Here is a 22,204-nt window from a genome sequence, read left to right as displayed (position 1 = left end):
GGGGCTCTAATGAGGTGAGTAAATAACTAAAAAAAGGGTGGGTGTGGGTGTGTGTCTTGTTGGCAAAGAAGAAGAGAAGAATGGATATTATTATGTTTCACTTAGATTTGAGCTTGTCTCAAATAATTATAAAATGCTAAGCAAATGAATTGTTTTCTTTTATGTCTCAAATTTCTTAACTTTATAGTGGAATTAGCATTAATACCTAAGTCATAGGATATTTTGATAATTATACATAATCATACATGCAAATTGTATAACATATTGTTTTGGATGTAGTTAATTATCAGACAAATTTGTAATTGGTAGTATTATAGAATAATATTTAAAAGATATTTCTTCATATCCAGGAAATATTCATTATTTATTTTTTAGATTTTATTTATTTCTCTTCCCTTCCCCTCCCCCACACCCTGGTTGTCTGCTCTCTGTGTCCACTGTCTGTGTGTTCTTCTGTGTCCTCTTGCCTTATCCAGCGGCACTGGGAAACCATGTCTCTTTTTTATTGCATCATCTTGCTGTGTCAGCTCTCTGTGTGTGCAGTGCAACTCTGGGGCGGGCTGTGTTTTTTTCACATGGGGCGGCTCTCCTTGTGGGGTGTACTCCTTGCACATGGGGCTCCCCTATGCAGAGGCACCCCTGCATGGCACAGCACTCCTTGTGTGAAGCAGCACTGCATGCGGGCCAACTTACTACATGGGTCAGGAGCCCCTGGAGATTGAACCCTGGACCCTCCATATGGTAGACAGACACTCTATCAGTTGAGCCACATCTCCTCCCCATTTACTTTTATTGACCCTAAATATTATATATAAAGAGATATTTTATAACATGTAATATGTGGAGTTTTTTGGTCAATCATTTCTTAGACGATATGGTCAGATTCCTCCCTGCCCCCCTTTCATTAGTGGAATTTTTTTTGAAAGTTTGTAGAAAGTAACATACCACAGATGGACAGAGAATACAAAAAACAACCCAAATGGATTGAAACTTTTCCTAAGTCTAGTTTTCACACTCCATCTACAGGGTGAGAACAGCCTACAAACACAGCACTCCAAGCAGCCACCCCTCCCTACAACTCACACCACAAAAATGGAATTCATGAAAATCATAAGGTGTTTTTAATGATTCACTGAGCTATAGCAATGTCTTAGCACATTCTCCTCAAACTGATTTACTCAGTCTCCTCCAAATGGAAAAAATTTTAAAAATATAAGAGCCCAGTATTTATAAATGTTCCCACACTAAGCAAATGATAGGTAGCTGCCTCCTGCCTTCCTCCAGGCAGCTAGAGTAGTTTAGGCTTGAGCAGGCTTTTATAAGTGGTTTGGGGACCATGAGTGAAACCACAGAATAACAGAACAGAAATGGCTGGAGACTTCATCTACCAGGTGAGAAAACTAAGAACTAGAGAAAAATAAAACAAAACTAAACATCTCTTACCCAGAGGTTCATCATTAGTAGAAGCAGAGCCAGGACAGGAGTTGTTGAACTGCCAGTCAAGACCTCTTCACCACATCCCATTCAGACCCTGATTCAGGGCCCGCTGTATGCAGCACTGACCTAAACATTTTGATTTTCACACTATAGAAGACAGTTTTTCTCTTTGTTTGCCCATTTCTTTGTTTTGTTAATTTGTTTGTTTTTAGGAAAGCACTCTCCTCCATTCCCAACCATATGATTTAAACATAACTGACCTCATACCTGTCTCATGGGATGATTGACCAAGGCCCTTGTGCATCCAATTTCCCCAGACACACTGGCTCAGAGATAAGCATATAATATAACCAGAGCCAATAGAACACAAGGACATGTTTGTTAGAAACTCTTGGAAAGTAAACCTTTCTCATTACTTCTGGATTTCATGGTGTGAGGCTGTGATGCTGGGAACTACTGCAACCATCTTGCTACCATTCAGAGTATCAATAGGAGGCCAAACCAGAGTAAGCAAAACAGAGGGGTTGAACCCTTGATATCATTTATGTTCTGAATAAAACTGTGCTTAGGTTGAATCAAGGAAATATTCCTATGAAAATAGTCCATACTTGTTCTTTCTGGAGCTATTTCACATTATTAGTGTGAGAACCAATAAATTCCCATTTTATTTTAGCTGCGTTGATTGGGTTTCTTGTCATTTATAATGGAAATATTCATAAAATATGTTCATTAGTGCATCTCCTTTCCTCTTTTCCTTCTTCCTTGCTCTGACTCTAAATGTCAAAGGAATGCACATGGTTCAATACCATCATGACATGGAGGTTACAGTAATTAACCATATGGGATTTGCTGTTTACATCACATTGACTTGGCCATAATTATTGTGGTATATTTACCCATTCTAAGCATATGAATTTCAAATCAAATGATAAACTTTATTTTACAATGTTACTGTGTTCTGACCTATTTGAAGACCCTTGATGTTACACCAGCTGGCTCGATTTTCACCTATATTTCAACAGTACTTGGATAGTTTCCTTTTTCCTAGGTTACTTTCCAAGGATAACTTGTTGGCCTAACCTTACTATGAAACATTATTCTGTTTATTCCCAATTTCTTTTTTTATCTCTTCATCATCAAGCTACAGAAATGAGCCCTATATTTGAGAAATAATATGAACAAAAACAAACATCTTTCTCAACTGTGTGTCCCTCTTAATGGGTTATCCTTTCTCTGTATTTCCCTTTACAACCAAATCCTCACAGAAGAGTCTACACTCATTTATTCCTGGAGCTGTTCCACATTAATTCCTCAAACTACTACAATCTGACTGGTAGATTTTCTTTACTGAAACTCCACCTCAGAGCTATCAGTAATCTCCTACTTGCATCTAATGGATCTCTCTGTGTCATTTGATTTGCCCTTTTAACAGTTCTTTCTCCACTGGTTTTTGACACTCCATATTCTTCAGATAAGCTCCCTACCTCTTTATTTATTATTTCTGTTTTCTTTCTTTGTGTTATCATGCTTCATCTTAAATATTTATTGCCCCTTGTCTATCTTCAACTACCCTCTCACTCCATACTTATATTTGGCATTTTCATCCTCTCTCTTGATGTCAATTACCAGAGTATAGCAGTTTGATATGGTTTATGAATTCCAAAAATAGATATTGGATTATGTTTCTAAACTGGTCTGTACCTGGGCATGATTAAATTATGATAAGGGCTTTGACTGGGTCATGTCAGTAGGATGTTGAGTCCCCAGCCCCTTTGGTGGGTGGGGACTCAGATAAAATTACATGGCACAGCAGAGGGATTACTTGAAGTTTTGGAATCTTGATGCTGGAGTTTTGAGCTGGAGCCTGGGAAGTAAGTGCACAGAGGAGCAGAGTAGCTGAGCCCACAGAGAATCAAGCCCTGGAGAGAGAGACAGAGCTGGTTGCCCAATAGTCTACAGCTGGCCTTGTGGAGAGAGGCAAAATCTAGACAGCCTCATAGCCTATAGCTGACCTTGTGAAGAAAATAGAGGTGCTGAGCCCAGAAAGAAATGAACCCTGGAAAGAGAGGAATCCAAGAAACCTAAACCCTGGCAGATGTTGGCAGCCATCTTGCTCCAACATGTGGCAAAAGACTTTGGAGAGGGAAATAACTTATGCTTTATGGCCTGCTAACTGTAAGCTTCTACCCCAAATAAATATCCTTTATAAAAACCAACTGATTTCTGGTATTTTGCATCAGTACCCCTTTGGCTGACTAACACACAGAGTAACTCAGTGACCCATTTTGAGATTAAATGCAAAAATATTTTTAAACTTCAATGGTTGGAAGTGAGAAAAACTGACGTTTGAAAAGTCAAAAAGTCAAAAAATAATTTGCTTTATTCCAGAGAGGCTTGATTTCACCTTCAGAAGCAAACTGCTCTTTTTTAATAAAAGATCTCTTGAATAGGTCACAAAAATAAAGGGAAGACACTACTCTGGCATATAGAAGATTGACAGGATGTGATTCCAAGAGGCTAAACATCTCTGAATAGTAATTCATTGTGAGCATAGTGGCATCCCTGCAGATTCTGTGTCCTTTAGAAAAAAATATAATTTTTTTTCCTAAATGTGAATTTAGACTGCACAGTCTTTGAGCATAGGTTTGCTCCTGGGAGATGAATGCACAAGTTGGCATTAATTTTGATTGCACCCTTCCTTTATGTTGGCTTTTGAGCGTAAGATACTGACCCCAGGATAGGGAAACATGTTCACAGGCACTTCCATAGACTGTAAGCAGAGAGATGCCTAGTAGTAGACATCTATGAAGGGCTCGAGTTGTGAGTTCTGACAAAATCTATCAGTAAAGCCTTCTAACATTAAAGCTGGTTCTAGTTTAAGTTCAGGGAACTGAAGAAAGGGATTGAGCCCACTCTTGCGAGCAGTACCCACCTGTGATTACTGGACTTGAGGGGAAAATTGGAGATCTATGGAAGAACAATACAGCAATTTGGGATCCAGAGAATTGGCTGCAGTTGAAAGTGACAGCCAGGAAAGACTGGTGAAATAAGTATATATTTCCTGGGCATTCCTCAAAACTTCACAATGGGAACCATCTAAATAGCATAGGAGCACAGATTATTGAAGTTTAAGCTCCAAAGGAAAGACATGAAAATCTGACCCCTGGCTATAATTCTCAAATCTATATCTCTAAATGTCATGGTATTTCTGAGCTGCAGAGTGTATATATCTGGCTTGCTAAAGACATTTTTACCTGAAGTTCCCTTATTAGAAATCATATATTTAAAATTGACAGGGAGAGCTTTGTGAGGGAATGAAACTCATTCACATTAATCAAAACCTGCAAGTCCAATCAAGTCTGGTTTGAAATCAGGGCCCTGTATTACTTGTTATTCCACGTTACTCTTCCTGGCTATGAATTACTACTGTTACTTGGAGTTTCATCTTATAATTTATCAGTGTGCGTGGGTCTATCTCTCTAACTCAGAACCTCACATTTCCTAGTTTCAGCATTTGTCCTTGTGCCTGGCTTTGTCTTTACAGCTCTGGAAGAGGCTAGCTTTAACTTCATAGCCCATTTCTAACCACCAGCTCTCTAGCTACAAAGTTGTACTGCTCAGCTTGACGACCTACGTGCCTGGTGCTCTCTTGAGCTAGCACAGAGTAGTTACCCAAGATATATATTTTTAAGTGATGAATTATTCTTGGAAAATCTCTATACTCAATGATTGCAAGGGTCTAGATTCATTCAATTTCTATCAGACTAGCTTCTCTAAGAACTGACTGATATCAGTGCATTACCATTCATGGTAATCTATCCCAATATTAAGTACCCTTCGACTTGGTAAGTCACACAGAAATCAAATGAGGATGTTCTCTTATTAAGGGTACTTTCTATCAGTTTGCACTTTGCTTTCCTTTCCTAGGAAACAGAGCCCACCTGTCTTCATTTTCTCAAGATCAAAAACTACTCTCAAGAAGTTATCTATCTTCATTAGGTGGTATAAATTATATATCTTAATGTGCTATGCATCCCAGAAGTATTTGCATTTTAATAGTATAATATTAATAATAATGGCTAACATTACTATTTACTCTCTGGCTGGCATTATATTACATTTAATCATCATATGAACTCCATGAGGTGAATATTATCACTACACTTATTTTACAGATGATAAAACAAGGACTTAGAGAGGTTAGGTAACCTGCTCAAAGAAAGAATCTGTGGACAAGTGAGGCTTTGAACCTAATTTTTCTGAAACCATAGTCTGTGCTCTACTCATGGTAATAATAAGCCTTGTATTGGTCCACATTAACAGAAGGGAATTCTTAATTGTTTGTTGGGAGGTATGAGTAAACACCATGTCCATCTCTGAAATGATACGTCCCAGTCAGCTGCCTACCCTGCTACTTATGGGGTCAAGGATGTTACATAGTCTGGCAATATCCCAATTCAAATAACTATTTATTTTTCAGGCCACATGTTTCTGGATTATAACCATGCAGCTTTGAAAAAAATAAACTCTAGGGACACATCTCAAAGCGGGACTCATAAAATATTGGCATTTGCATTTGAAGATGTCTTCAAAAAAACCCAACAAATGGAAATATCCATTAGGGAATTATGCGATGGACCACACAAAGAAGGTCAAAAGTAAATTTGTATCAGAAACACAGTTTTTATTTTTGTTGAACAAAGGATTTTTTTGAGAGATTTTTGTTTTGATTTGTTTTCTTAGCTGCAGCCACTAAGCTTGGTAGAAAAAGGTGTGCAGTTTTGCGCTTGTGGGTATATAGGTTTTAAACCAGTATATAATTTCTGATTTTTTTTACTGCTTAATTATGTGTTGATCTTTTTTCATTCCAGTCCAACTTTCAAACCATGCCTCAATACTCACTAAATATTTTTTTCTAGAAGGATAATTTCCCATTAAAAACATTTTAGAAGTTAGCATATTTTAACTAAAGTTTAAAAGGAACTAACTGCTTGATTCCTGATTCCTTCTAAATTAATCTCTGCTTTACTAATATTCTTGAGGCAAATGCAGATTTAAATACATACTTCACAATAAGCATACTCAATTGACTTCTTTGTTTTACCAAGTCTATAAGAAATCAAACTCTGACAATTATTGTTGCTTTAAAATTCTGTAGCTGTTATTTTAATCATAAAATCATAGCTCTTACAGGATACAAATAAGGTCATCATAAGTCTAATCAGAGATGTTTTGGTAAGTGTTTTAAAAAGGGCTCTCCAGTTAAAGCAAACCTAGTTTGTAGCATCTGCCAATTTTCATGGTGTAAATATTCCCACCATAGCCAGTTTCAAGCTACCAGTGTGACATCATTGAAGTGGAGTTGGGAAGAGGTGCAATACAAATTGCACACAACTGTGTTTGTTGGCCCAGCATCATTAAAACTTCCATTTACCGAAACATGGTTAGTAAGTCTCCAAAACCACCAATGATCAGACGTTAAAAAAGGATGCAGATGTACTTATTACAAGCTCTGGAGTCAAGGAGCCAAAGCCTCAATCTCTTGCTTTCTCTTACTCCCTATGTTACTTTTGGTAAGGTATGTAACTTCTGTTTCCTAATTTCCTCACCCATAAAATGGTCATAAAGCTTCTGTGTCACTGGGTGGCTGTGATGCTAAATGAAATAATGCATGTAAAATGCTTAGAAGAATTCCTGGCACAGAGTAGGCTATTAATAAATGTTAGCTATAATTTTTCCAGGATTTGTACTTCAAACTATCAGAATGTTTGACACATTGTCTCCCAGATCTTTCAGAGATCAATAAAACTCATCTTGCTATATAGAATTACTCTGGGGAGAAGCCAGGTATAGAGGGGAGAACATTAAGTAAGAAGTCATAGTTTAGTTTTAGTACCAAATTTGAAAATGCCTTGCTTTTCAAAACTTTTAGCAAACCATTTTATTTCTAAAATCTTTAGTGCTTTCATTAGTAAAATGCAGTAGGTAATCATCACCCTGCCATTGCATAGGATTATGGCGAGACTAATATACTAATAAAACTAAATGAGACTAAATTAATATGAGACTAATAAAACTAAAAGCCCTTAGAAAAGTGATACAAATGTGATATATTATTTTATCCAATTTGTAAATCATGATGCCATGATAGCATGTAAACAAAATTAAAAATTGAAAAGCTTTATGTCATTTTGGATAGAAATTGGAAATGAGGTGGACTTAAGGGCAGGGTGTTGTGCTATAAAGAGCAGGGGGAAAAAAGAATTAAATTTCTACCATGACGTCGTTAAGCATTGCACTTAAACTTTTCTCCAACAAAAGAACAATTTTCAAATTAGTAAAGAAGGTACTTGGAAATATAATGTATGTTTAAATGATTTAGGGTTCATGGAGAACAAAATTAGCAAAACAATTATGGAATCGTAATTTTCAGGAAAAAGGAAATACAACAGAAAAATTAATAAGTATAGCACATGATAATTTAGCAAAAAAAGAAGAGACACTTAAGCAAACCACATAATTAGCATTATGCCATTAAAAGTGAATACTCTAAATCTAAAAAAAGTCTTCAGGGTAAAAGTCCTTAAATTTTATAAGTAAATATAAATAATGAACAGCTTAATTAAGGAAAAATTTAAGAAATATTAAACATTTTCAATTTAGCAATAAAGAACACATGAAATGAAAGGACAAGGAAATTGTGAGAATGTCAGATATTTTAAAAATTTACACTTCAGATCTGTTTACTTAAAATAATTTTATATTAATATGTTCATATACATATAGTTAAAGTGAACCAAGAAAACCAGTCTATATACAGTTCATAAATTAAAAGTGTGCTTATGATTTTTCTTAGTTTATGACTTCAAACTGTGCTTTAGTGGGGAGCACTGTTGTAGAGAAAAAGGAATCCTCTGGGTAGCATAGCTCTCACCATGGCCTTTTCTGTCAGGTATTAATGGGAAATTCTCATTGTCTGATATTAAAAGTTCAGGACATGATATAGAAAGATCATCAAGTTCCCTTTTTTAGGGAAAAAAACAAATTGAAAAACTATATATAGAAAATATGTTATCTTCTATGTAGGGAGGAGGGAAAAATAAATAAAATTGCTAATAGATCCTTAGAAAGGTACATAAGAAATTTATGAGTGGGGGAACGAAGTAGATTGGGAAAAGTATGAAAACAAGACTTTCATGAAGCAACTTTTTATATTATTACTTTTTATATCACTACTTGTTGAACAACATAATGTGTGTGTGTGCGTGTATGTGATGTGTGTGTCTGTTTATTGCTTAAGTCCAGGACACAGAGATATCAAAACTCCCATCTCATATCATGTTGAACGTTCCTACTGTCCCCAAGCTCAGGCTGACCCAGGCATGGGCACCAGGGAGGGAGAGCAGGCACGTGGATATCTTCATTCTCCATGTTCCACTCCCTGCCCCACTCTGCCACCTCTGCAATGTGGTAGGAAGATGCAGGGAGGATTAGAGGCCAACGGGCCTCACTTGACTGGTTTAGTTTTGCTGTCATCCATGTGACACATGTCCAAATGCTGGCTGTTCTCCTGAGGAACTTTTGTGGTTCCTTTAGAGACAACTTGGTACACCAAGAGGGTACCTAAAATATTGCATATGCTCTGATAGTCTAGTTTAATTAAAAAAAAAAAAAACCTTATTGTAGTAAAATAGTCTAGTTTAATTAAAAAAAAAAAAACCTTATTGTAGTAAAATATATACACTTCAAAATTTCACATTTTAACCACTTTTAGTACAACTCAGTGGAATTAATTACATTTACGATATTGTGCTACCATCACCAATACCCCACCTTTTCATCACATTAAACAGAAATTCTGTACTCATTAAAAACTTCCCTTCCCCTCACCACATGACCCTGGTAACCTGTAATCCATTACCTTGCTCTATGAATTTGCTTATTCTAGGTGTTTCACATAAGCGAGATCATACACTATTTGTCTTTTTGTGTCTGACTTATTTCACTCAAATAATGTCTTCAAGGTTCACCCATGTTGTCACATATATCAGAACTTCATTTATTGTTACTGCTGAATAATATTCCATTTGTGTGAATATACTACATTTTGTTTATCCATTCATCTGGATATTTGGGTAGTTTCCACCTTTTGCCTGGCTTTTATATGAAAAAATCACCCCAGTTAACCTTTTTTCACCTTCTTTGTGGATACCTTTAAGAGGCCTCTAGTTTACTAGCTACCTTATGACTTTGAACAAACCCAGCACCAAACTCTGTGGAACTCTGGAAGGGTACACTTTTTCCTCTACAGGGTCCCTCTTACCTCTGAATTCATTGGTAGATCTAATCAGCCTGCCACATTTTCTTCTTTCAGGTGAGTGTCAGGCACCACTCTTTAAGTATTCCCCAAACTCCAAGAGATGCATGGAAGTGTCAAGTCTCCAAGTATTAACACCTGTCACCCTGTGTTCCTTTGAGGGTTCTAATAGCACCAGAGTTGGCAGGGTCCCCTCCTAGGCTTGAGGTTGGAGGTAAGTAATCCATTACAGAGGTTAAGAGAAAAGGAACACAGCTCTTCCTCTTGGCCAGAGTTTCTTAATTTCCACACTATTGACATTTGTGGCCAGTTAATTCTTTGTTGTGAGGGGCTACTGATGGTTAGCAGCAGTTCTGGCCTCTACCACTAAATATCATTAGTAAGCCCCCAGTTTTTACAACTAAAAATGTCCCCAGACATTTTTGAATATCCCCTGGAGGGCCAAAGCAGGCTGTTGAGAGACATAGCTCTAGGATAACAACTCTCTTCAAATAAATTCTCTTTCCTAATCTTCCTTACTATTCTGATAATTATATTTAGAGATCAGATTTGGGTGATGATCAAAACCACATTTGGGTCTGCCCTTTTTCAAACTCATGATAGAGGGTTTGATACCTCCCATGGGAATATGTGTGCACGTAACACCAATTTTCTCAGAAAGAACTCTGAAATCTGAGTTAACATGAACATTCTTTATATCAGTAATAAGTAGGATAAGCCTACATCTATTTCTGGAAAAACATTTAAAGCTCTGAGGGTGACAGTGAGGGTGGGAAGAAAGAAGACTTTCAGTTTTTCATTTAATGACTTTTTTGTTTGATTCTTTCATTATATTTACATATCTGATTAAAATGTATGTATTTTTAAAGAATAATAGCAAGTTTCTATGGAAAATAGTTTGGTGGTTCCTCAAAAACTTAACCATAGAACTACCATATGACCAGCAATTCCACTTTTAGGTATGTAATCAAAAGAACTTAAACCAGGGACTCAAGAAGATACTTGTACACCAATGTTCATAGCAGTAGTATTCACAATAGCCAGAAGGAGAAACAATCAAAGTGTCCATTGACAGAAGAATGGATTAAAAAATGTGGTGTATATATATATAAAATATTATTCAGGCATAAAAAGAAACGAAGTTCTGACACATGCTCCAACGTAGATGAACCTTGAAAACATTATGATAAGTGAAATAAGCCAGCCACAAAAGGACAAATGTTGCATAATTCCACTTAAATGAATTATCTAAAATAAACAAATTCATAGAGATGGAAAATAGATTAGATAGAGGTTACTGAGGCCATGAAGAGGAAGGAAATGGGAAATTTTGTATATGTGTGTTCATATATATATGCAAACACAGGCATCATAATCCAGTTAAGTAGCTACATGAAGAAGAGCCTTTTAAAATTGAATAAGATTTTGCTTTTAGTTGCCCCACATGGCAAACTCATGCTTGCGAGAAAGGAGGCTTCAGAGAGGAACAAAAAGAGAAAAGATGCAAGGAAGACATACGGGGAGGGGAAAAAAATTACCTCGTTTCATCAATATAAACTGCTTCCAACACAGATGCTGCATATTCAATATTCTTCTTTAAGTCTACGACGTTAACATCACCTTTTTCCAGCTGCTTCACCAAGCATCTTAGTCTATTTCAAAAAAGTAGATGAAGAGAGTAGTTAAAAGAGATTTATTTTAACCATATGGAAAACATTCCAGTATGAAGTATATAAATTCAGTAAATCTACTTCTTTCTAGGGCATTAAAATTAAATGCTTTCAGAGATTTTTTAAGTTAGATCAGTCTTTATCAATTAAGGAACTATTATAAATTATATTCACCATTCAATAACATTTGGAGAGTAGGTTGCTAGTTTAGATACCTTTTTTAAGGATAGTTCTTCTGAAAATTCAAGACAATATAGACATTTTCCTAAAAACATATACTAGAATTTATACTTTGGCTCTTCCGCTTCTCCAGAGTTGGCACTGAGGAATATTTAAAGGGTGATTTTCTGACTGCAACTGCATATAGCTATGACAAAACTTCCAAAAAAAAATAATAGAGACAAGAAAAATAGGAATTATATATGTGTGCTTAGCGTTTTTACTGCAATGGTTTTTCTCCTAAGGCAAATCTGTAGAATATTTTCTTTGTTTTTTTACCCATAGGATAATATGTCCCAAATCTCTGAGGAATTATAAAGCAGAGGGCTCAGCTAAACCATGGCTGGATTTCTGAGTCAGAGAAACTGAGTGATAATTAATGTTATTGTTTCCGCATTAAGCCACTAAGTTTTGGGATAATTTGTCATAAAGCAAGAGATATACAATAAACTGAGGTAATATAAATTACTTCAATGAGTGTGTAGTGCTTACTGGTGTTCTAATATAGAACTATTGTGACTAGTAATGGAAGAAACTGTCGCATTGATCTGGAGAAAGAGGCCAAGGTAGTTGCTGAGGGCAGGGAGAGGGAAGAAGAGTTGAGATATGGGGGCATTTTCAGGACTTGGAGTTGTCCTAAATGATATTGCAGGGACAGATGCTGGACATTATATATCCTCCATAACCCACTGAATGTACTGGGGAAGAGTGTAAACTACAATGTAAACTATAATCCATGCAGTGCACCAGTGCTCTAAAATGTATGCACCAAATGCAATGACTGGGCCACAGTGATGAAAGAGGTTGTTGACGTGGGAGGAGTGGAGGGTGGGAAATGAGATATGCGGGAACCTCTTATATTTATTAATGTAACATTTTTTTGTGATTTATGTATCTTAAAAAAAGACAATTTATTATTTAAAAAATTAATAAAATTTTAAAAATGTAAACAGAATATTTGTGAAGGTACTGCTCTATACTAGTCAGAAAAGGGGCACATATTCCTGATTCTCTACATACTATATAAGCACTATAGATAAGCAATATAAAGACAATTTTTTCATTTTCTTCAGTCATCATAATTTAAATCCATTCCTGAGTAAAGGTATTTAAAAGGAGAAAGTGGATAACATCTGCTTTTAGGCACCATGTCAGGGATGGCTTAGCAGATTTTCTGGAACATTTGCTTTGGTTTATTTCCAATAACAATGTTTAAGGCATAAAGACAAGTTAAGACTTTTAGCAAGGGTCTTTAACATTTACCCACCCATAAGAATTACTTTATTTCTTCATGGAAAATAGTCACACCTAGATTAACGCTTATTTAGGAAAGTATGAACAATTACTCTTTTGTACCATTTATTTTGCACAACAAAATACTAGCAGACAACAACCTAGTAAAATAAAGTTTATATATAAATACATGTGTTATTAGTACATAGTCAACAAAACAGAGCCAAAGAAAAATAACGACTTAGTTTATGTAAGAAAGAAAAATAAATAAGGCTGACTTTGAGGCTTGTCTGAAATAGTGATTGTGATGACAGTAGAGCATTATGTACAGTGTTTTGAGATTTTTTTTTAATGATTATGACCCAAGCACATTCTACTTAGTCAAATTGCCTTTTACATGTGAAAGTAGAAGAGTTTTTAGGTTTGCAATGGGCATGTGTCCTCTATGTTTATGTGTCATATATATCTTTCTTGAGAAAATTTGAATACAAGTTGGTCGTACTTGCTAGTGTGATATGGCTTAAAAACAACAGAATGTTATGCATTGTTGCATCTTAAGTAGTACTTCAGATGGTTGCCTCCACTTTTTCTGAATAACTGAACTCTGTATTTATTTGTTAGCAATTCCCCACTAAAAACTACATTTTCTAGACTCTTGAAGGTAGGTATGGTCATGTGACTAAATTCTGGCCAAAGAGAGGTAACTGGTGATGGGTCAGATGTTCAGAAAAAAAAATTTGAAGAGGGCTAACTCAGTGGGAAAAAGTTCCCTTTTCTCCCTTGCCCATTGCTTACTTCCTGGAATGAAGTGATAATATGTAAATGTCCAGCAGCCATTTTGAATCATATGGAGACCTGGCAGAAGGAAGCTGAGCACTATGAATGACAGAGAAGGAAATATTATGAATTGTTTCATTTTAATAGGGTATAATCCTATATCTGATGCAAGAAATTCCTCTAGAAGAACAACTTTGGGAAGGGTTTACCACCAAATTAGAAAATCTAATTAAATATGGTTTAACCTGGTAAGACCATAACCTTCCTCATCTCACCTCACCCCCACTCTTAGACTCACCAAGTCAATCCAAAAAACTGGAAGAAAATATATTTTGGGGTTGCTAGTACTTCTTTCCCCTCCTTTTTTTCTCCTTTGTATTTATTGAATTTTCTTCACACATGTACATAGTAATTTATATTTTTAAATTATTTAAAATTAGCATAGAAGAGCAAATTAATGGAATAATTTTATGTAATCATTATCCCAATTTTGAATGAGTTTAGTAATCTCAATTTAAACAAACTAATCCCCAACAATATTATTTATGGCTTTATTTTCCTCATAGACAATATAGGGTTAAATGTCATCATGGATCATTTTTAAATGATCAGACATTCAAATTGGTGGGCCCCAATTTTCCTGCATATATCTGCATGAATTGTTAATTTTTTAGAAAGTAACTATATCCTATATACCTAAGTCCTAATCCACCCTATACACATACACACATCCGTAATACAGATAAACCATCAGCTTTCCATTTTCTACCCTCACTCTATTTTCTGTTGACCTATATTATAATTTTTAATTCCATGAGTTTACATAATATATTTAGTTTGTAATAGCACAATCATATAGTATTTGTCCTTTTGTGTCTGACTTGCTTCACTCAAAATAATGTCCTCCAGGTTAATCCATACTGTTATATGCTTTGCAACTTCATTTTTCTTACCGCTGCATAATATTTCATTGTGTATATACACCATAATTTGTTTACTCATTTATCAGTTGATGGACACCTGCATTGTTTCCAACTTTTGGCCATCATTAATAATGCCCTATGAACATCGGTGTGCAGATGTCTACTCGTGCCACTGTTCTCAGTTCTTCTGGGTATGTGCCTAGTAATCTTATTTTGGGGTCATGTGGCAAGTCTATATTCAGCTTCCTTAGGAACTGCCAAACAGCCCTTCACAGTGGCTGTACCATTCTACATTCCTACCAACAGTGAGTGTTCCTCTCTCTCCACATTCTCTCCAACATTTATAGTTTTCTAACTTTTTTTTTCCAGAGAACCAAATGATCAATATTTGATATTACAAAAGCCTGGATGCGTAAAAGATTCATTCAAGGTACAAGAAAAATATTAAGTAGAAGCTAAACATACAAACAAAATCCAATGCATCCATGAATGGATGAATGAAAACAAACAAAGATAGCTCACTGGCTTCCAATGTAACACAGTAGGAGTAGTTCATCATTAGTTTCCAAACCCACAGTGCAATTAAATGATAAATGTTACCATTTGTCAATTCAGTGTATTATCAAAGAATATTTACAATTATCTAAAGAAACTATTAAACACTCTATTTCCAACTACATATGTAAGAATTTTTTTCATATGCTTCAAGCAAAAGAACATATCACAAGAGAATGAATGCAGAAGCAGAATTCAAGCATTGTCTAAGTCAGACATTAAAGAGATTTTCAAGTAAAAAATGTCATTTTTCTCATTGATTTTTCCAAAATATTGTCATTTTTCACAAAACATATTCTTTTTTTATTTATTTTTATTTTTTATTTTTTTAATTTTATTCATTTTGTAAAAATATTACATTCAAAATATATGAGGTCCCATTCAACCCCACCACCCCCACCCCAACACTCCCCCCCCCCCTCCCCCCCAGCAACACTCCCTTCATCATGACACATCAATTGCATTTGGTAAGTACATCTCCGGGCATCTCTGCACCTCATGGTCAATGGTCCACATCATAGCCCATACTCTCCCACGTTCCATCCAGTGGGCCCTGGGAGGATTTACAATGACCGGTGATTGTCCCTGAAGCACCATCCAGGGCAACTCCAAGTCCCAAAAATGCCTCCACATCTCATCTCTTCCTCCCATTCCCCATACCCATCAGCCACCATGGCCACTTTTCCCACACCAATGCCACCTTTTCTCTGTGGACCTTGGATTGGTTGTGTCCATTGCACCTCTATGTCAAGAGGAGGCTCAGATTCCACATGGATACTGGATGCAATTTATGTTAAAATGTAATGGGTTTACTAATACTACTTTTAAACAAATAAATATATTTTAAATTTGTTTTAATTTTAAAAAGGCAAATATTTGTAGATATAATCCAATAATTTTTATGAATATAAAGGGGTCCCAAGACAAAAAAAAGCTTGAGAACTGCTAGTTTAACAATGTGGCATAAAATGGTGGTTTTTGACTGTCAAAAATCAAAAGGTCTTATGTTTTTAAGGTTGATTCAAAATCTTTATTTGGAAAGGTTTATCCCTTTTGCTACAATTTCATCATCTTGCATCTTTGACTTGCTCAAGATCAAAACTGACCTACAAAGGTCAGTTTTATTCTTATACAAATTGAAGAGTGAAACTGAATATATACTACACTACACATGAAATGCCAATTCTTCCATGGACGACAGTAGTTTATTGTTCAGTAGCAGAGATGAAATTATCCAAAAGCTAAGGACTGAAGATGAAAAGATCCCTTCAGATTAGATGTGCGAAGGCTGGTGCCCTGGGTAGAATCCAGTGTGGATCATTAATTATATTCTACAGAGAGAATTCAGGTAAGACTAAGAATAGAATTACACTGGTTGGAATCTCACCAGGATAACAGGGTAACAGTCTGATTCTTCTGAGGAGAGCAATGGGAAACTCCTGGGCCAAGAATGATCAGGTATTAGTTATTACAACTCAACATACTTGAGCAAACTAAGTAAATTGCTCATGAGTTCTCATTTTAGGTTTTGTAGTAATTTTTTGTGACCCTGGTTCAGTAACTTCACCTCTCTTTATTCCATTCCATCTATCTGGAGCACAGGAAAAACATTAATTCTGCAGATTTCAAGTGCTGCACTAGTCACTGGAAAAGTTTACTTCATATCCATGCAAAATATGTATCTATTTTATAGATTATACTTAAAAGCATCCTCATTACCTGAAAGCAAGGTTCCTTACTTCAAAAGAAACATTTTCATATGACTTCTAAAGTTGAATTAAACATGAAAATTTATGCCCAATAACAAAATAAAATTCCATACACTTCTATGCCTGATGATGCTTCTAAATAAGAGTCTGTGTGTTTAACTGTGCTCCAATGTAAAAAAAAAAAAAAAAGGAAGGAACATGTGTAGCTCAGTGGCTGAGTGCCTGTTTCTCATGTACGAGTTCCTGGGTTCAATCTGGAACCTCCTAAAAAAAGTAAATAAATGTGCTTCATTGTTCTAAAAAATAGAGAGAGAGCGCAAAAGCCGCTAGAACAGTTATTAGTATTACTCTAGAATAGGGGTCAACAAACTAAGGCCCACAAGGCAAATTAGGCCTACAGCCTGTTTTTGGTAAATAAAATTGTGTTAGAACAAGGCCACACTCAAGCTATTAGTTTAAGTATTATCTGTGGCCAAGTTGTATAGTTGTGACAACATCGGCTCCCCTGAGTTGGTTTTTTCATTTGTTTGCTTGTTGTTTGTTTTTGTTTTTAGCAGGTACCAGGGACCAAACCTGGGACCTCCCATTTGGGAAGCAGGCACTCAACTGCTTGAGCCACATCCATTCCCCCTCTTTTTTTTTTTTTAATTAATATAATAAACTTTATTTTTAAAGAGGTTTTAGATTACAGGAAAGTTACATTGAAAATATGAGGGATTCCCATGTACACCCCTCTCTCTCCCACTTCATCCCCTATGTTTTTTAAATGTAGCTATACAATTTATTATGATGCATCTGTAAAAGCCACTCATTTAAAAAATGCACATTTAAGAAATGACTCACTTGTGGTAAGGACTATCCTATCTACAGTAATAATCTAAAAAATAAAACCATCATTGTAACATTTATCAGAATTTCACACATCTAACAAATACTGAAGGAGGCAAGTACCATTGTTGTAAAACTTCTTTAAAGTCAAAAAACTTAAGCACAAATTAGAATTAAGAGAAACTTCAGAATGTTCACATTTGCATGCATTTTTGGCTGAACTTTCAAAGATTCCACATATAACAAAGCAACAACTTTGAATCAAAATGAATATTAAAAATATTTAAGCCTTTTGACAAGCTTACTCTACAGAAGCAAGAAAACAGTGAATAGTAACAACAGTATATTTCTAGGAGAGAAAGCAATCACATTTCCTTTTTCATAAAACAAAAGTCAATGACAACATTTTAAATAATACTGACCAAGTTACTTACTATTCAAGAATTTGCATTTCAAGTTCTGTATTTACAGTGTATCATCCATATATTTGGATTAAATTAAATTTATACGTCAAAAACATTTTGCTCAGAATTTAATCTGAAGTATAAACCATAACTTCAAAGCATAGTCCAAATACTATACAATAATGTTATCATTTAGATTTATAGGCTTTATCTTGTCTTACAAACAGGAGTTTTACCCTGTTTCTCTAAAACAAATGTCCCTTTATCTAAAACTTTAAATGATAATCAAAATAGATTCAAATAATTCATGCAATGCATGTTCCTTCATTGGGCTTTGATAAAAACAGAGCCATCAGGTGTTGGAGCACCATCTTCCTTCTCAGTTATAGTTTCTTCAGTCCCAGAAGCAGACACAATAACCCTTGCTCTATTTGTTGAAGCTGTCTTCTGTTTCTCAGCAATAGCTGCAAAAACAGCAACAATCTCATCACTTTAAAAGTCATAGTCAGGAATTGACTTTGGTGAGAGAGCTGTTACTTCTGCTAATAATCCATTCTTTTTAATCCTCTGTGCTGCTTTCTGCTGCTCCTGGAGTATTCTTACCTAAGAAGGTCTTCTTTTCATATTTCAGGGTTCATTGGGTAGATGTGAAGGGCTACTTAATAACTTTGAATTACTTCATCCATTTTGTCCTTTGGCTCTCTGTTGTCCTGTTTTTCTATTGTCTGTCTTCTTGGTCCTGTGCCCTTCCTAATAATCTTCACTTCTAAACTCTTCTCCAAATCTCCCACCCTTGTTTTTGTTTTGTTTTGTTTTTCTTTCAGACTGCAGCACCCCCTTTAGTATCTCTTGCAAATCTGGTCTTTTGGTAACATATCCTATCAGGTTTGTTTGTCTGAGAAGACTTTGAACTCACCCTCATTTCTGAAGGGTAACTTTGCTGGATACAGAATTCTTGGCTGGCGATTTTTCTCTTTCAGTACCTTAAAAACATCAGACCACTTTCTTCTCACCATGTGGTATCTGACAAGAGGTCAGCATTTAATCTTATCGAGTTACTCTTGTATGTGATGCTTTGCTTTTCTCTTGCTGCTTCCAGAATCCTCTCTTTATCTCTGATATTTGTCATTCTGTCTCAGATTAGGTTTATTTGGATTTAGTTTATTTGGGGTAGATTGTCCTTGGATATTGATATTTATGTCCTTCATAAGGGTTGGGAAATTCTCAGTCATTATTTCCTCAAATATTCTTTCTGTCCCTTTTCCATTTTCTTCTTCTGAGACATCAATGATGAGAATATTTGTGCATTTTGCATTGTCATTCAATTCCCTGAGACTCTGTTCCATGTTTTCCATTCTCTTTCTATTTCTTTCCTTCCGCTCGGTTTGGAATTAGTTTGCTGTTTGTTTTCTAGTTCCTCCAGTTGTACAGTTAGATCTTCAATTTTAGCTCTTCTTTTTAAATATAAGCATTGAGGGTTATAAATTTCTCTCTCAGCACTGCCTTTGCAGTGCCCATAAGTTTTGGTATATTGTCTTCTCATTTTCATTTATCTCAGGATATTTGCTGAATTCTCTTGCAATTTCTTGTTTGACCCACTGATTATTTAAGAGTGTGTTGTTTAATCTCCATATATTTATTAATTTTCCCTTTTTCCATCCATTACTGATTTCCAGTTTCATTCTGTTATGATCAGAGAAAATGTTATGTATGATTTCATCCATTTTAAATTTATTGAGACTTGTCTTGTGATACAACATATGGCCTATCTTGGAGAAAGTTCCAAGAGCACTTGAAAAGAATGTATATCCTTCTGTTTTGGGGTGCAATGCTCTATAGATATCTGTTAGGTCTAGTTCATTTATCATATTATTCAAGCTTTTTGTTTCTTTCTTTATTCTCTGTCCAGATGTTCTTTCCAATACTGAGAATGGCATATTGAAGTCTCCAACTATTATTGTAGGGATATCTTTTCCCCTTCAGTTTTGCCAGTGTGTGCCTCATGTATCTAGGGACACTGAGGTTAGGGGCATAAATATTTAGCATAGTTATTTCTTCTTGGTGAATTGCCCCTTTTATTAATATATAATGAGCTTCTTCATCCCTTATAACAGTTTTACATTTAAGTTTTATTTTTCTCATATTAATATCATGACTCCAGCTTTTTTTGTTTACTATTTGCATGGAGTATCTTTTCCAACCTTTCACTTTAAACCTCATTGTGTCCTTATATCTGAGGTGAGTCTCTTGTAGAAAACATATAGATAGGTCATATTTTTTAAATCCATTCTATCAGTCTATGCCTTTTGATTGGGGAGTTCAAGCCATTAACATTCAACATTATTACTGTAAAGGCATTACTAACTTCATCCATTTCGTCCTCTGGATTTCTGTTGTTTTATCATAATATTATATTTCTTTTTACCCTTCAATTTATCCTTCCCAATGATCTCATTTCTACACTCTTCTCCAAGTCCCTTGTCCTTGTTTTTTCCTTTCAGGATACAATACTCCCTTTAGCATCTCTTGTAATTCTGTCTTTTGGTAACATATTCTATCAGTTTTTGTTTGTATCAGAAAACTTGAACTCACCCTCATTTTTGAAGAAGAGCTTTGCTGGATACAGAATTCTTGGCTGGCAGTTTTTCTCTTTTAGTACTTTAAATATATCATACCACTTTCTTCTCACCACCATGCTTACTGATGAGAGGTTGGCACTTAACCTTATTGAGGTTCCCTTGTATGTGATGCTTTGCTTTTCTCTTCCTGCTTTCAGAATCCCTATCTCTGTTGTTATTCTAAACAGTAAGTGTCTCACATTAGATCTATTTGGATTTATTGTGCTTTGTCCTTCTCAGATATTGATATTTATGTCCTTCACAAGGGTTGGGAAGTTTTTGGTTATTATTTCCTCAAATATTCTTCCCTCCCCTTTTCTATTCTCTTCTCCTTCTAAACACTGACAATGTGTATGTTTGTGCATTTCACATTGCAATTCAGTTCTCTGATACCTTGTTCCATTCTCTTCTCTTTCTACTCTCCTGTCTTTTCCAGTTCAGCTGTTCTGCCTTTGAAATCACTAATTCTGTCTTAGAGCAATTAAAATCTGCTCTTATGTGCCTCTAATATATTTTAATCTCATCCATTATGTTTTTAATTCCCATAAGATCTGTTACTTTTCTTTGCAGACTTCTAGATTGTTGTTTATGCTCACCCAGTGTCTTCTTAATATCCTTTAGTTCTTTAGTTATATTTTCTTTAAATTCTTTAAATTGATTTAGGAGAGTTGTGTGATTATCATTGATAGATTGTCTTAAATCCTGTCTCTCTTCAGGATATTTGGTTTGTTCCTTTGGCTGGGCCATCGCTTCTTGTTTCCTAGTATGGCTTGTAATTTTTTGCTGATGTCTAAACATGTGACTATGTTGGTGAATTTACTCTGATGGCTAATATCTCTCTCTTTTTTCCCCCCTTTGATATTTGGATCAACTTATTCTAAGCTTTTAAAATCGCTCAGCTTAAGTTAGCAAAATCATGCCAGGGGAAACTCACTAATGGGGCACAGATTTTTCTCCCAGGAGTTAGAGTACAAAGAGCAGTTTTTGTCCATGCAATTTCCAGACCCACCAGCAGATGGTGCTCCTTGCCACACCATTCTGCAGGTGTTTTGGTCAGGAAGGAGCCAAGATTCAAGGCAGGCTTCCCTGGCCAAATTCACTGCTAAAAAGCCCCCTTCCCCCAACTCCCTCTCCCTTTTTTCTGTAACAGCTGACAGGGAGGAAGATATCTGTTCCCCTCTCAGTCAGCTGCAGTGAGCCAGGGGTTTAACCCAGGCTTAATATCTTGGGGATAGGTAGGGGAGTGCTTCCGAGCCTTTGTGGGGGTTTGGTAACTCATGTTTGTTGTTTTGGGTTCTTCCTTTCTCTGTCCCTCACTGCCCTGGGAGTTATGAAGCATTGTCTTTGTGTGCTGACCCCCAAAGCAGGTCCCTTGGACAGCTTTTGACTTTTTCTCCATTTGTGTGTGTGTGTGTGTGAAAGAGTTGAGCTCTGTCTTCCCACTTTGCTTTAGTTTTAACCCTAAATTTGAATTGCTAATGTCATTATCCAGATTCAGCTTTTAAGGGCAAAAT

At 35.7% G+C, this 22,204-nt stretch overlaps 1 protein-coding gene across 8 annotated transcripts in view; it reads right to left on the bottom strand.

Moving 5' to 3' along the window:
• PDE1A (phosphodiesterase 1A) overlaps window positions 1-22,204 on the bottom strand; it is a 609,100-nt gene that overhangs the window by 170,284 nt on the left and 416,612 nt on the right. For all 8 annotated transcript variants that reach the window (XM_071216230.1, XM_071216229.1, XM_071216231.1 and 5 more), the window contains one exon: window positions 11,293-11,406. In XM_071216230.1, coding sequence (XP_071072331.1) covers window positions 11,293-11,406 — 114 coding nt within the window. The remainder of the gene's footprint in view (window positions 1-11,292; window positions 11,407-22,204) is intronic.

This window comes from Dasypus novemcinctus, chromosome 7 (assembly GCF_030445035.2).
Source record: "Dasypus novemcinctus isolate mDasNov1 chromosome 7, mDasNov1.1.hap2, whole genome shotgun sequence".
NCBI classification, from domain to species: Eukaryota; Metazoa; Chordata; class Mammalia; order Cingulata; family Dasypodidae; genus Dasypus; species Dasypus novemcinctus.
The sequence above is the reverse complement of the archived record's forward strand: the minus strand, read 5'-3'. Positions and strand labels throughout refer to the sequence as shown.